This window comes from Cheilinus undulatus, linkage group 19, assembly GCF_018320785.1.
Source record: "Cheilinus undulatus linkage group 19, ASM1832078v1, whole genome shotgun sequence".
NCBI classification, from domain to species: Eukaryota; Metazoa; Chordata; class Actinopteri; order Labriformes; family Labridae; genus Cheilinus; species Cheilinus undulatus.
In genome coordinates, this window is record NC_054883.1 from 41,747,925 (window position 1) to 41,763,637 (window position 15,713).

Consider the following 15,713-nt stretch of genomic DNA (forward strand, 5'->3'; position numbering starts at 1 on the left):
CTGAGGGCCTAACAGGGTCCACATTTAACCAAACTGTCAGCCTCATTTTTCACCAGTGATAAATTATGGGGAAAAAATTAGCACTGATGATAAATGATTTTGGTATTTAAAAAGTCAAAATGATTAGTTAAAACAAACACAAAATTAGATGCTAAAATAATGCTTTTAATAGGTAAAAATATATATAAAAAAGTCTCAATCATGTTTTAAGGCATAAATATGGCTTAAAATCAAAAATGATGCACCTAAAAGGTCAAAATATAATATAAAGGTCCAAGTAATAAATCGAAAAGGCCAAAACATCAGATAAAAAGTAAAAAAAAAAAAAATTTGAAATGGTGAAATTTTGACATAAAAAGTGAAAATAATAAATCGACAGTTTAAATTATGAGATAAAAAGTAATAATCATAAATTGAAAAGGCCAAAATATCAGATAAAAAGTCAAAATTCTAAGTTGAAAATGGTCAAAATTTGAAATAAAAGTCCAAATAATAGATTGAAGTCATAATTTTAAAATGCAAAATTAAAAACATGAAATGAAAACACAAATGAATTTGTTTTCCCACAATTATTTTGATCTAGTTATTTTTACTCTTTATTTTTTCCACATTTTGTTGACTTAAGGATATTTGATATCATCAAGGTTAAGTTTACATTTTCACACTGGAGGAAATCTGCAGACCTCGTATTTTAGGGCCAGTTATAATAAAATATGATATGATTTTGCGGGCTGGGTGTAACTGTACCACGGTCTGGATTTGGGCCCAGGCCTTGAGTTTGGCACCACTGATGAAAAGCCTTCAGTGTTTTTTTGGACTTTATTTCATACAGAAACATGGTCTTGTTCTGATAAAAATGCCGCCATACTTGGCTACATCTGAGCCAATCGCCACACTGGCATCAGCCGTTTTCTGTTGGCTTTCAGTACAACTAAACTCCGCCTTAACTACCGCTTTGTTCTCCTAGAAGGATGCTGATTGGTCCGAACTGCTTTCAGTTCCTCACAAACATTGTGGATTGGGGCTTTTCGAAGATGGATCAGCCTGATGACAGGCGTGCAAATCCATCTACTCAGAAAGGTGTGTGATAAAACAATGCAAATTCACTAAATGCAAAAGTTACACTAATCACTTCTGCTTCATCCACTCACATCAAACAAGAGAAATCAGAAGTAGTTAGTGCCTTTTGGGAGTAAAAGCATATTGCAATGAAAACATTAGCCATCCGTAATGATGTTTTTTAAATATGTCCAGATAAAACCAACACCCTTAGTCATAACACGTTTGTACCTGGATGGAAAATTTTCTATTTTTACATGGGACTTAATGGGGACTGCCTCACTTTGGAGCCAGCCTCAAGTGGTCACTGAAAGAACTGCAGTTTTTTTTTTTTTGTTTTTTGTTTTTTTTTTGCACTTCTGCATTTCCTGTTCTCTTCAAGCTCATCACCATGTTCAAAGAAGCATAACAGCCCTCTGTTATCAGCCAGCATGTTTGATGGGAAATCAAAGTATTTGATCTTAGTGGCTGCCTCTTCTACATTTACAGTCTTTTGTTTTAATGTGCTTGCCTTTTTGAGAATCTCTAACTTTAAGAAGATGATGCTATGTTCAGCTGTAGTTTCTGCTGTATTCAACTGGTTATTAGATTATCTAGCTTGCCTCGGCTCCCAGCTATAATTTCATTGTGTTTACACGGACCCTACATTCCTTTGTACTTCCTTTCTAAGCTCGGCTGAGGTGCTGACAGCCTGTCTGCTACTGCCTGGATCCTCTGCAGTCTCTTTCAGTCATTACTCAGCTCAGAAATATGAGATTAAAAGCCTCAGGAGCTCTGGAGCTCTTTGGGAGCTCACCTCATTCTCCGCATCATCGTGCAGCATCGTGCACTCACCTCTCTGCTGCTCTAAGTGTCCGTAGGACAGAACATGCAGTCGCTTTGTCTCTTTTTCTTTTATAGACTTGCACTCTAATTCCTGTACTTTGCATCTTCTGTTTCCTGAAGCCACAGGGAGGGATGATTCTTGGGTAACTTAACAACAAATCTGGTTAGTTTGAGGATTTGTGGACGGCCGGCCTCTGATGCGTGAAGAAGTGAAAGGGCGAGTGGGCTTTAGCAGGAGTGGACGCTAAGATGCTGCCAGTAGCGATGCAATCAAGTGTGGCATGTGTCCTCCCAACGCCCACCACTGACCTCACATCACAACCAATGAAACTTGGATCACTTTATCCAGGAATGCAAAGAAAACTTGATAGTTTGCATTTTTCTGACATTGTGTCTCTTTAAATCACACTTTTAATCGTCCTGCTGGATAAGAACAGGCTAAAGAATTACAGCTGTGTGATTAACACAAGCTAAAGATTTAACCTTCTGATAGCCAGGAGGGAAGAGGCAGCAGTGCTCTGGTCACTTTTTCACCACAGGAAGGACAATTTGAAATGGTAGCAGAGGTGAACGGCTGTTCATAGTCTTCCAGGCACTAATTTTAAAGGCCTGCTTTTGTACAGATATAGCTCTGTTTTATCTCCTAGCTGTGTGAAAGTTTGTTCATTCAGGCCATTGTGTCTTCAGCTAAATTACTCAGCTGTTTGAGAAATAAAGCAAGCATTCAGAATGCATGATGAACTTGACGAGAAACGGATTAGACACGTTATAAAATCTTGTCAGTTGCAGCCATTGAAGAAAAAGTGCTAAACAGTGTCACATGATGCACTTCAACTGTAAGTGTGGGACATTCAGGATGTATACTTTTCTGATATTACACATAACACTGCAGCATTTGTGCACTGAAGCATCAATGATGCTGTTTGTCTTTGCATCACATGGCTAGAAATGAATGAAGGAACTCAGTAAGGAGCCCATCACCATAAATGCACACACTGCAACCTCATCCCATGTTTTAGCCTGTTGATACCCATGTAACCTGCGTGGCTCAAAGTGACCATTAAAAGCTTATCAGCATTCCCAACTTCAACTGACCCAGGCTCCATACATGCAGGATCAGGTAAATGGAAATGCTGATCTACTTTTCCTCATGGCCCCTAATGGACCCCATAAGTCAGTCGTGAAACTAGATGGGCAACACGTCACCGAGGTTATGGAGAGGGCGGCCCACTTCACTGGTGTTTCATTAAGTTGGGCCTGATGGTCGGCTTCAGCATCCCAGAGCCACCTTTCTTCATGCCAGCTCTCACGCCCATAAAACTCACACAACTTTTTACTCGTCTTTACATTTTTGACTTGTGTAGAAAGGGCCGGACAAACTGTCAAACAAAAGCCCATTTAATGTTCGATGCCAAAATTAACAAGAGTACCTGGATGCAGCCGAGGACCTCCGCTTCACACTGGAAGTCGGAAAATTGCTGCCATATCTCGTCTTCTAATACTGGAAGTCACTTGAACTGAACGTCTTCTTCATTGTTTTCTCTGTGTGTCCCTGCCATGTTAATAGAGGCTAAGTAAGGAAATACAAGTAGACAAAAAATATGTGAGTTTTTGGGTTAACAAGCACAGTGATAATGTTACATGAATTTTAATGGATTACATGGATTTTAATGAATGATTTACAACAAATGATCCATGTTAAAATAACTGACAATGAAACATAAAAGCAGAATCTGCTTTCTTGTATTTTTTCAGTGAAATGAAAAGATGTACTCCATGGTTAAAAATAAATTTAAAATAATTTTATAGATAATACAGTTTCATATTAGGGCTGTAGTCAACCAAAGAAAATCGCACCAGATCATCAGTTAATCGATTGGTCCTGGGGCGGACCAAAATCATCCTTTTAAACAAAACGTCGCCACGTCGCTGATTTTTTTTGACATGTTCTCAATTAACAGGAAACGGAGTATTAACGTGCTTCAAGGGCTTTGCTCTCCTCTAAGGTGGGAGGGTCCTAGTGACGTTTTGACTTTCTGGGTATTTAACCTGTGATTAATTGCCCCTAAAGGCACCAGTAAATTATATTTGAATAGTTATGTTCATAGTTATTTTTTTGTATATTATATTTTGTAACACTAGATAACTGAAAAAATAAAATACATGACGTCTCCCTTCTCAGCCCTGCAAAAAAATGGATTCTTTCAATTAAAGTAGCACGTGTGATTGTTCGACCAATTGGATTTTGGTCAAACATGAGGCCATCGACCAATTAAGTGACCAGTCGACTTGAGGCTGTCAGCCCTGTTTCATATATGTAAAGATGTTTTATTTTGAATCTATATACATGTAATGTCCTGTATATAATGTAATGTAATGTTATGTAATATAATGTGATCGTTTGAGCTTTTTATTCCGATAACTTGCACAACAAGGCCTTTTTCACGTGTATACGAAGTACCTCTGGTTCAGCATTTATTGTGCCAGACCACTTCCACCAAAATGGACCATCTGCATGAGAAATGCGTTATAACTTCCTTATATATATTTATATTTCACTATCAGTTATTATTTTAACATGGATCATTTATTAAATGATTCATTAAAATCCATGTAATCTCATTGTTTGAGCTTTTTATTCCGAAAACGTGAACAGTCCTTGTCTGCTGTATTGAATGACGCAGTGACTTGCTTCTGGCAACTTGGCGACGACGTCAGCGTCCGGCCAGCCAAACTCCCATCGCATATTATGCCTGTGCAAAGTGATACTTGAATTTGGATCATTAATCGATGATTAATTAAATTATTATGTAATCGCTGTGCTTGATAGTCTTTACATATTTTTTTGTCTACCTATATTTCCTTATGTGGCGAACTTGCCTCTATTAATATGGCGCCGATGCATGAAGAAAACAAAGAAGAAGACGTTCAGTTCAAGTGACTTAGAAGACGGTATTAGAAGACGAGATATGGCGGCACTCGTCCAACTTCCGGTGTAAATGGAGGTCCTCCAGGTCCCTCTCAAAATTAAAGGCAAAACAAAATGGAGAAAGTTGAGAAGAGAGGTTTCAGCTCATTCTAAGTATTGCACTGCAAACACAGAAGATAGCAGCATGTTTGCTTTCCACCTGTGTGCAAATCAGGGAAAAAGAATGTAGTTTCTTATGCAGTCACAGTTTAGTATTTCAACCAATCAATCAACCTCATATCTGAAGTACCCGTTCAAAACCAAAGTTATCTCAAGACATTTTACAAAGAGAGCAGCTTCTAGTTGTAGGTTCTAGGTTGTAGTCCTCAGTACACTGGTTGCTGGATCAGTTTCTGATCTCGGTGCTGTTTGGTGCATGTCTTCCCTCATCCTGCCTCTCTGCGGCTGTCCTATCAAAATAAAGGAAAAAAAATGTATTTGAGTTTTGGTGGTGACGGCTGTAATAACTAGGCTTAATGTCCCCAGGATGGCTCAAGCATAACAATCCACAGAGTTTACATTTCCCAGGATACATCAACAGGAAAACCCTCCTGCCTGGTGACCAATACTCACATCTTTGATATTGATCGACCCCATGTTTGTCTTGGGGTTTGCAGAGGTTTGCTTATGAAGACACAGCATCATGAGGCTATTATAAAGAAAGTAAATCTTCTGAAATCAGTGGGCTTCCCTTTAATTTGGCTGTTGTGTTTGTTAAAGTGCTAGTTTTGTTGCAGTGTGTTTACATTCAGAAGGTCTAGAACCTTTCATTCTTGGATTTTACTTCAATAATTGAGCTCTAGTGCTGAAAAGACTAACATAAACACAGTCACTGACTTCCAGTGTGAAATGTAGGCCAGCAGTTCTGCACAGGCAGGCATATGTTGTTCTGTAATCTGTTTCATATCTCCTCCCCATGCTGTAAAAACTGCTTTGTCTTGCAACTTAAAATTTGCCGACATGTCTAAAAGGTTGTTTGTTTGTTTGTTTGTGTTTGGTGTGTTTTCCTGCAGCTGCTCCCTCGTTTCCATGCTGTATGTTGCAGCGTCAGTGGTCGGTGTCTGCGTGTGCACATGAATGGCTTGTGTGCTTTCAACAGATGGCCTTTTGCTCTGAGCCCTCTGGAGGAATCTCTCCTCCTTCCTCAGGCTGTTATCTCACAACACATCTGCTGCTCTGATTCCAGCTAAAAGAAACCCGACTATCCTCCTCACCCGAGCTGAGGCTAACCGTCACGGCAGCTCTTCAGGTCAGAGAGCTTTCAGCCGTGCTGCTGGATTAGTTACGGACTACCACGAGGAATCAGTAATGTTACGCAAAGTGACGTGGTTGTTTCTGTTGTTCATGTGGCTTACTGCTCCCTCCCCCCTCCAACCACCACTACTACCAATAATCATCTCCTCCCCTCCTGCAGCAGCCTGTTATCAGAGCCCCACGTCGTCCCTCCAGGCCGTGCTCTTTGGACTTTATGAGAGCGGGGTTGGTGAAGAGCCTGCAGAGATCAAACATGGTGGCTCAGTTTGGAGCTGGGCTCTCTGCCTCAGCCTGTTTGAAGTCGGACTTGTCATGACATCAGTTTGTCTGGTTTAGCCACTTTTTGTAACTGTCAGTGTTGTTCAGGACTTCCCCTCCCTTAAACAAATCCTCAAGAGCCTGCCTCCTAGTTGGTAGTTTATTTTTGTGTGATTTCATATTTACATTTTTGTAGAACGTATGAGCCTCAATTTGTCTCCAAACATTATAAGGCAAAGTTTCTGTCTGCTCATGTAACTCATTCAACACAGCCTTTGTTAAAGGTTTTATTTGTTTCACCTTTGTTTAACCAGGAGAAGAGACTGTGGAGATTATAGGCAGACAGTTAACTGACAAACACTCAAACATAAAGTTTACCGCATGTATGAAAGTTGGTCGTCCAAGCAGGCGGCCTAGAATAGAGACCGTCCTGTGGCTCCTGTCTTGAATTTCATCCCCTTCTCTTTTTCCCTGGCTTACTCCATCCACTGTTGCATTCCCTCCGAAAAGGCCCAAAAACTAAAAATATGAATGCAAACATACCGTTAGATAAGTGGATACATTAGACCAGGGGTGTGTTTTTAACACACATTACTTATTTAAAAAAAATGTCACCGGTTTTATTTAAATTTGAACTCATTTTAAGGCTTTCTGCCTACCGTAGTGGATAAAATATACCACTTAAAAAAAAAACCCTTAGAATCTCGCACCCCCACCACAGTATCTTACACATTAATAATGCGATTCTTCCTTTATTTCTGTTGATATTCTCAGTGTACTACAACACTCTTACTTGTAAAAAATTAGGGGTGTGATGATACTGAAAAATTTTGGTTTGGTACGTATCTCAGTTTTAAAGTCACGGTTTAGTACGTTTTCAGTACGGTAATTAGAGCGAATAAATAACAGATTTTTTTTAAAATTAAATTTTATTTAAATAAATAGGCTGAATAAATAATATTTACATTATTAATAATGCAGCAACATTTTTTAACTAGAAAAGCACTCAGAGAGCACAGACCTCCGCCATCAGCCCTCTCTCCCAATAGTGAAGAATCCTTTAAAAACATTCCTGGATCCAGCCAGTGATCCGGATCAGTCCCAAAATCTAATTCGCCGATTACTCCCTCCCCGGTGGGGTGGAGACACGGTGAGGCAAAGCATTGGCTTTGCTACGTGTGGACTGTCATGGCGGAAGCACCCATGGGTCTCACTGGACAGGTACTAGGTTGGGTACTAGGTTTTTGTAATTGATATATTGACATATTTATACCCATTCTTTAAATGCTAAAATTTCCCAGCCAACTTGAACACATCATCATACTACCATGCCTTAGCTTGTTAAGTATGCTAATTAGCATCTATCCTGCTGATTTCAACACGGACTTCAGTACTGGATTACTTTTTTAACCACTGGGACTTACTACAAAGTTTGGGAGAACTTTTCACAGCTCATTATGGAGGATAAAGAGGTTAGAGCTGTGAAATCTGAGGATAACTTTACCTATGACACAGCTGCTGAATAATGTCAGCGCTACTGTTGTTGTTTTTGTCCACTGTTATATTTTACTGGAAACAAAGAGTTCCTGAACAGGACACTGTTATCGGGGAATATTCAGGCTGTTGCTGTGGTTGTCAGGACAGTGTGACAGTGAGTTGGTCCAAACTTAATCAGTCCGGTATGAATACATGTACCTCTACACCCCTAGTATAAATACTTGGTTCCTATGTTGCTGCATGTGCTGTTAGCTGTTAGCAGTTAGCTGTTAGCAGTTAGCTGTTAGCCATTTGTGCTAAGAAAACACTTTAGAGCTTTAAAAGGGAATTTTTTTTTTTCAATCCGACAGAATGTGTCTGTCAAATTTAATCATCCACACTTCTCACCATGCCATGTACTGCAGGTATGCACAGACCCAGATTTCAAAAAAGTTGGGACACTATGTAAAATGTGAATTAAAACAGAAAGCAGGGGATTTCAAATCCATTTCCACTTAAAGTCAACTAAATACAGCACAAAAAGACATGACATGCACTTTTCAAACACCTCATTGTTTTTTTTTTCAAATCAACACCTTCAGAATTTTATACAAGTAACATCTTGCTCCAGGATTATGTATTGTCTGTTCTTCCAACACTCCACAAGTGTCGGGGACTGATGGAACTAACGTTGAAGAACTGAAAAGGGAATTCTTTCCCATTAGTGCTTGATAAACATCTAAAGTTGCTTAGCAGTGCAGCGTTTCTGTTGTCGTATTTCACATGCATTTTCATTAGGAGGCAGGTGTGGACTGGATGCATGCCACTCAGGTCTGCAGTCTGTTGCTGTGAAGCCATGCTGTTGTAGCTCATGTGGAATGTGGCTTGGCATTGCCTTTCTGAAATAAGCTGGGATGCTGGAAAAGATGTTATCAGATGGAAGCAGATGTCCAAGTTACCCTTGCCATGGCCACTAATACACCAAACCATCAGAGATGCTGGCGTTTGAACTTTGCATTGATGGCGTTCTGGACGGCCCTTTCCCCCTTCAGCCTGTCTGTCCAGTGAATAACATAAAAACTCTTGGGCAGTTCTTATGAATGCAACATCTCAAGAACACCTCAAGGAGTTTTTCTTCAAACTTTACAGTAATATCAACAGACTCTGAATTAACTGATTACAGGTTGTAGGTCAAAGGTCAAGGTCATCAGCCCTTATCTCTTCCCACTACTATCCTTTCATTGTTCAGCAGTCTTACAGAGGCATATAACCAGCTACAGGCAGTTCTCTTTTCTTATAGTTTTAGCGTCATGTTAACGTATACTTGGCCAGTTAAACTCATTCTGATGCTTGTGCATTTTTTGCAAAATTAAGGGAAAATCTCCTGTCAGAAAATATAAAAATCAGGCAATTTTTCAAATTAGACCAAAAGGTTTTTAAAATGTTTTAAGCCAGCCAAGTTTCATTTTTCAGAAATGTGCTGACCTCTTCCACATTCAGCTCTTAGAGCTTTAAATATGGCTGCTACAGGATGAGTTACATCATTTAAATCCCTCCAGAGAGTGAAGCATCCTGGGAATGACTTGGAGGGGAAGGTTGTCCACTGGCCCGGGTCCACCACAAACCTGACCCGGATACCCGGCTTAAAGATGGATGTTTATGTTACACGTTATGAAGACTAACTGGATTTCTGGTCCATCCTCTCCCTCCCTCTCTTCTCCCTCTTTCTTCTGCAGGCTCAGGACAAGAGGAAAGCTCTGGAGGAGACCAAAGCCTACACCACCCAGTCCCTGGCCAGCGTGGCCTACCAGATCAATGCCTTAGCCAACAATGTGCTCCAGCTGCTGGACATCCAGGCCTCGCAGCTGCGGCGCATGGAGTCATCCATCAACCACATCTCCCAGGTCAGAACGCACACAAACGCACACAAATGCACACAAATGCACACAAATGCACACAACAAAGCTCACATAGAAACCGCAGAGCGTCCAGCTGTGAAGAAAAGGACGCCACATTTACCACTTCTCCTCTCACTTTCACACACACTCGGTTATTTTCTAACACAGTCGCGGCCTTCAGTGGAAGCCATGGTTCCCCTTTTTTGGTTTCGTTTTTTTTTTTGTTTGTTTGTCTGGTTGTGAGTTCAGCTTAATGAATTCTGCCCTGTTTGGCTTTCTTTTATGCCCCTTGTTGTTTTTAGAGGTTCACAAACACTGGAAACATTTAACACTCTCAGTGTACGGTTCCAAGTCTTGAGTTTATTGCTATTTCACACTCAATGATGAGCAGACCCAACACGCAGAGCAACTTTGTCATGGAGCTTGTATTTTTGTCAACCCTTAATCTTAAACCATGACTAATGTGAAATGGGTTAGCTTATTTTGCACATATTTATTCCCCCCAAAAATCTTCAGATCATTTTATTTTATGCAGTCCTAGCTTCTTTACAAGAATAAATGATTCTGGACCGTGGAGAAGGATGACTTTTTTATTTCCTGGGAGTTGAATTAACCTGAGAGTGTGCTTGACAATATGATGGTATACCTGGAAAAATCATCAGTGTGTCATAGTTGTTGGTGATAACCTGATAATAATACCTTTACTAATAAGATTTCTGTTATAAAACCTTTTTTTCAACACTGTCGTTATCAGTTTTAAGGCATGCCTTGTCTCGTAGTGTCCAACAGGATTTTATGGTTGTGGACTTTCTGAGGCGTCCACGGACCATGCCCTGTGACATTTTGAAGTTAACCCTTTACCTACTGACCCAGCGCCAGCGCCGTGTTTTATATATCTGGAGTATTATTACCATAACTCTGTCAAAGTTTATCCGATCAGAAAAATTCCAACGGTGTTGGAAAGCTGAGAATTGTGGGCATGCGCACATATATGGTTCATTACGGTACTCACAAATATATTACGTGGGCATTCATAACAATACACCGGAAGTTTGAAGAGACCGCTACACGGATTCTCAACACTGTAACTCCTTGAAAGTTTGCTCAATCTAAAAAGTTCCAACGCTGACAGAGAGCTGAGAATCTGTGCTTTCCAGCAATATATGATGTGTGGTATATATATTACGGTAATGTTGAACAGCACCGCAAAAATGGCAGCTTTGGCAGAAGACGAGTGAGAAAGGAGAGTGAAGGAAGAGAGTAAAAGGAGAGCGAGTGAGAGTGGTGTTTTGTTTTCAAAAAATAGTGTTAGTGGCATTTGTGCGTGTCTGTGTTTTATTACACACATTTATAATGTCGGGAAGACCATCAAGAATGGTAAAACAGCCGCTACGGTTCATAGAGAGGGACAGCGATTTGGAGGAGGGTTAGGGTACTGAACTGAGGTATGTGAAGAGCATATATAGTTATCTTTTGCACACCCAGAGTCCTAGACTCAAAAATGACTGCTGATTGTTCTAAACATGTATAGGTTCACATTTCAAATGTCAAATCAAAACTTCATGAGCAATAACAACATTTCTTCTCATAAAAGCCATGAAAAACAAATCTGTTTTTGTGTTTTTCTTCTTTTAAACTGCTGACAATTCCATATAATGTGCAATAATCATTAACCAGATGTTGAAAAGTTCAAGTACTCCTGGGAAAAGGGACCAAAGCTCTCAGACTTAGGGCATTTCCTGCCTATTTTACAGCCAGAATAACAAAATATGTCCAAACTGACATTTTTAGACTCAGTAGGTAAAGGGTTAAACGCACCAATTTTGTGCATTTTTAGAGCAAAATGATGAGGAAATCTATGGAAATGTTGTTCTCTGTAAACTGTAAATTAAATCAGAGGTGTACCGACTATAATTTGGTCAGCCAATTACAGCTTTCAGATTTTTTCCTTGTCTGATCTGATGATGAAGAGAATTTTTCTGATTTTAACTAAAACTAATCTCCACCAGAAAATTATGTTACAGCCTTTTTTTAAACTTTTATCCCTTCATTAATGGTGGAGGTTACAGTATATTTAACATTTCTTATATGCATTTAAATGTGTTATTTATTTTGTGATACCCGGATATAAGACTGTAAATATGGCGATTTAAAGTTAGAGTGATATCACCCAGAACGATCTGTTGGTCGACCAGGATTTCATCTAGGGCTGAACAATTTGGGAAAATAATCTAATTGCGATATTTTTTTTACCCAATATTGTTATTGTAATTTAATATGTGATTATATCTTAACCCCTTTAAGCCTGTTGTATCATATTTGATACGTACTTTTATGATACCTCTATCTAATCAATAGGATCAATAAATTACTAGAAAACTTCTGAATACAGTCGGATAAATGATAAAAATGCGCTCAGGTGGATTATCAGTTACCAGAAACACTTAATTTCAATCAATTGAGATCCAAAAAAAAATATATGTTAAATTTTATGGAAATTTGGATTTCAGTAGAGAGTAAAATAAACATTTCAGTTCCCAAGAATTTTCTGGCTATAATTTGTGTTTTCAGGCTTTAATGGGATAAGTTCCTCCTCTTATGTGTTTTCCAACAAAAACAAGCAATAATTATTTCTATACATAACCAACACAATATTATATATATATATATATATATATATATATATATATATATATATATATATATATGTGTATATACATATATATATATGTATATATATATATAGTATATAATAGATTAAAATAGGGTGGGGAAACTGAAATAATATCTAATTGTGATGATTTTGACTCATTTTCAATTTGGATATGAACTGCTGTATGAAAGGGAGTGAATGGGTGAATTTTGATAAAATTCTTATATTTAACAAGAAAAACATACAAAAATGAAGAAAATTAGATTTTTTTATACTATTCCAAAAATATACTAAAATGATCCCATGATATGTAGCCTAATGCATAATGGCTCTGCTGCAAAAAAACAGTGTTTTTTTTTTTTTTTTGGTCACAAATGTCAGGTTAAAGAAATATTGCCCCTCTGCGATTTGAAAATTGCAGCAGGCCATAATGTGATTTAATCTCACTCGTGTTTAATTTTCCAGCCCTAATTTTGTCCAGTACTTTCTCTATCAATCCCTTTTGTTGGCATTTGCATGAGGCTCAGTTTGGAGTGTTTTTGAAGAGGGCTGAACATTTGCAAAAATAATCTAATTGCAAATTTTTACCCCAATATTGCAATTGCAGTTAAATATGCAATTATTTTCAGGTTCCACATCTTATGTGCTCATTTAACACAAGCTATAGCATTCCATATTATAACCTGTACTGTATTAAATTAAAAATGGGATAAACAATTTTAAAAAGGAAGGACTTTTTGCAGTTTTTGCTCTAATTGCAAATTTGTTACTAATTGTCATATTATTTTTACATTATTCTCATTTTGATAAAGAAAGAAATAAACAAGAAAAAGAACTTCTGTAAAAATTCTAAAAAAGACTCTTAAATGTTTGCATGATGTGTAGAACATAAAATCTGCTGCTGCTGCAAAACAAAATTACATTAAACTGGTATTTTATGTTATTATTTCACAAATTTTAGGTTAAATAACTATTGCACTGTCTGCGATTTGAAAATTGCGGCAGGCCTTATTGTGATTTAATCTAATTTGTGATTAATTGCTCAGCCCTATTTTTGACTCAACAAGCAGAAATAGTTCATGCCACTATTTTTTATTAGAATTTTTTGCCTTCAAGTGGGGGCATATTTTGATTTCTCTGCAAATTAAACCAAAACAGTGAGGTTTGGCCTGCTGTAGGCTCATTTATAATCAGTTTTTTTAAAACAGTGTTGTATCCAGGTTGTTAAAGTGATGTGTTTCTGATAGAGCTATTTCCTTGGGTAATTCTTGACTCAATAATCAAAAACTGTTGCTCTGCAGACATCCTTTACCGTGAGCTTTCTGCCATGTGCAGGTAAATCTAGCCGCTCATCCAATGAAGGCATTAAGAGCTCAGACAAATCAAACAAAAAGCTCCCTCCATGTGGCATCCCATAGATTAGAGAGGGTCGGCTTTCAACAAACCCAGGCTAGCTGAAGCGCTCTCATGATAAATCCAATCATATGAGCAAATTATAAAAATGAGTTGTTTAGAGTGGGAAAAGAGGGAGAGGAAGGAGTACTTCCTTTTCTCTCTCCCATTTCGTTATCTGTGTTTTTCCTCAGAGCACACTGAGTGCCAGAAATTCTTTCAGGATACACTGAAGGTCAGATTTTCAGCCTAATGGAGGGAGAGAGGACTTGTGAGACTCCAGGGCTTCAAAGAGAGAGAGAGAGAGAAAAAGATAAGAATGAGAGAGAGAGAGAGAGAGAGAGAGAGAGAGATCCAGCAAATCCGAGGGGAGTCGGAGGAAATGGAAGATGGATGGTGACAAGCAAAGAGACTCAGAAAGGCGTATTTAAACTCCTTCAGGTTTTGAGTCAATATCCTGACAAACAGCGTTCAGCTGACACCAAGGTCACAGTGCCTGCCTTGTACAGGTCACCATGACAACGCTCTGAGCCACACTGGAAAGAGAACCAGACAAGGTACTGCTGATCTGAGGTCCAGTCTCGGCTTACCCGCCACAACCTCTACTACCATTAAAGGTGTTGGTAACCGCCCCTTTTATCTGGGGGTGTGGCTAGACTTAGACCCCACTAGGGCGATGACTTAGGCGTGAAGTTTGTACACAAATACAAAAATACAAAAGTAAGATCTGACCACGTGTTCTGATTGGACAAGAGGCGTTCCATACAGAGACTTTTAACCGTAGACAAAATATATGTAGACGCCTTATTGACTGCGTTTACCTGCTGCCGCAATACCTCAATGTGTCCGCCATATTGCCAGAGGCAAGACCATTCTGTAAACAAATGCAAGTATATGAGGGATGAAGGGTTTTCTGATTAAAAACACACACGATTATATAAGGCGGTAGTTACAGGGCCAGAATTCAAATACATGACATTAAAGAAATATTTTGGTCTGATTGAAATATTAATGCAGTAGTATTTGGATCAGGACATCTTTAGTCATCACTAGTGAGATCTATCTCTGTTATCTATAATGCAGCAGGACACAAGGAGACAGACCCTGCATTTACCCACTCTTTTATCCATTTTTGCCCCTTTTTAACCCCTTTTCATCACAGTTTTTTCAACAATTGTTGCAACTTTTAAATAAATGTTTGCCACTCTTTAACCCCTGTTTTGCATTTTTCCTGCCTATTATTCCCCCTGTGTGCCACTCTTTAACCCCTTTCCACTACTTTGCAAGGCTATTTGTGCTTTGTTTTTGCCACTTTCAACCCACATGCAGGAAAATTTAAACATTTTCCTGCATGTTTTATCCTCTTTTGGCCACTCTTTTATCAATATTTGCCACTTTTCTTCTCTTTTGCCACTTTTTAACCCCTTTTTGTTACTTTTTTGCACTATTTTTGCCACTTTAAACTCATTTTTGATGCTTTTGCCCCTTTTATCCTCTTTTACCTATTTATTTTTGCCACATCATAACCTCTTTTCACCACTTTTTCTGCCTATTTTTCTCCCTTTGTGCCACCCCACAACCCATTTTCATTAATCACTTGTTATTTTTGCAACACTTTTGCCAACCTTACCTTTTTTTAAATATCTGATAATTATGACTGAAGAGTAAATTCCTGTAAAAACAGATCAGATGTTAAGTCATTCTGAAACTATTTCAGTATTAATTGTTTGTGGGATGGATTTTAGAGCTGGATTTTCCTATGTGGTGTGTTGTTTTTAATTTTATCCCCCTCCCCCAAACTGATCCCTAATTTCAGGGTTCTGGAGCCTAAGCCTAACCCTCTCTGGGTTTTCTTTAGTTTGTTGGCTGTTATATTAGGATGTATCCCCTTCAGTACATTTTCAAATTTAATTATAAAATTCTGCTTTCA

At 38.6% G+C, this 15,713-nt stretch overlaps 1 protein-coding gene across 6 annotated transcripts in view; it reads left to right on the top strand.

The window, feature by feature from the left end:
* Window positions 1-15,713, top strand: part of abi1a (abl-interactor 1a) — a 101,407-nt gene that overhangs the window by 14,706 nt on the left and 70,988 nt on the right. For all 6 annotated transcript variants that reach the window (XM_041813746.1, XM_041813747.1, XM_041813741.1 and 3 more), the window contains exon 2: window positions 9,577-9,744. In XM_041813746.1, coding sequence (XP_041669680.1) covers window positions 9,577-9,744 — 168 coding nt within the window. The remainder of the gene's footprint in view (window positions 1-9,576; window positions 9,745-15,713) is intronic.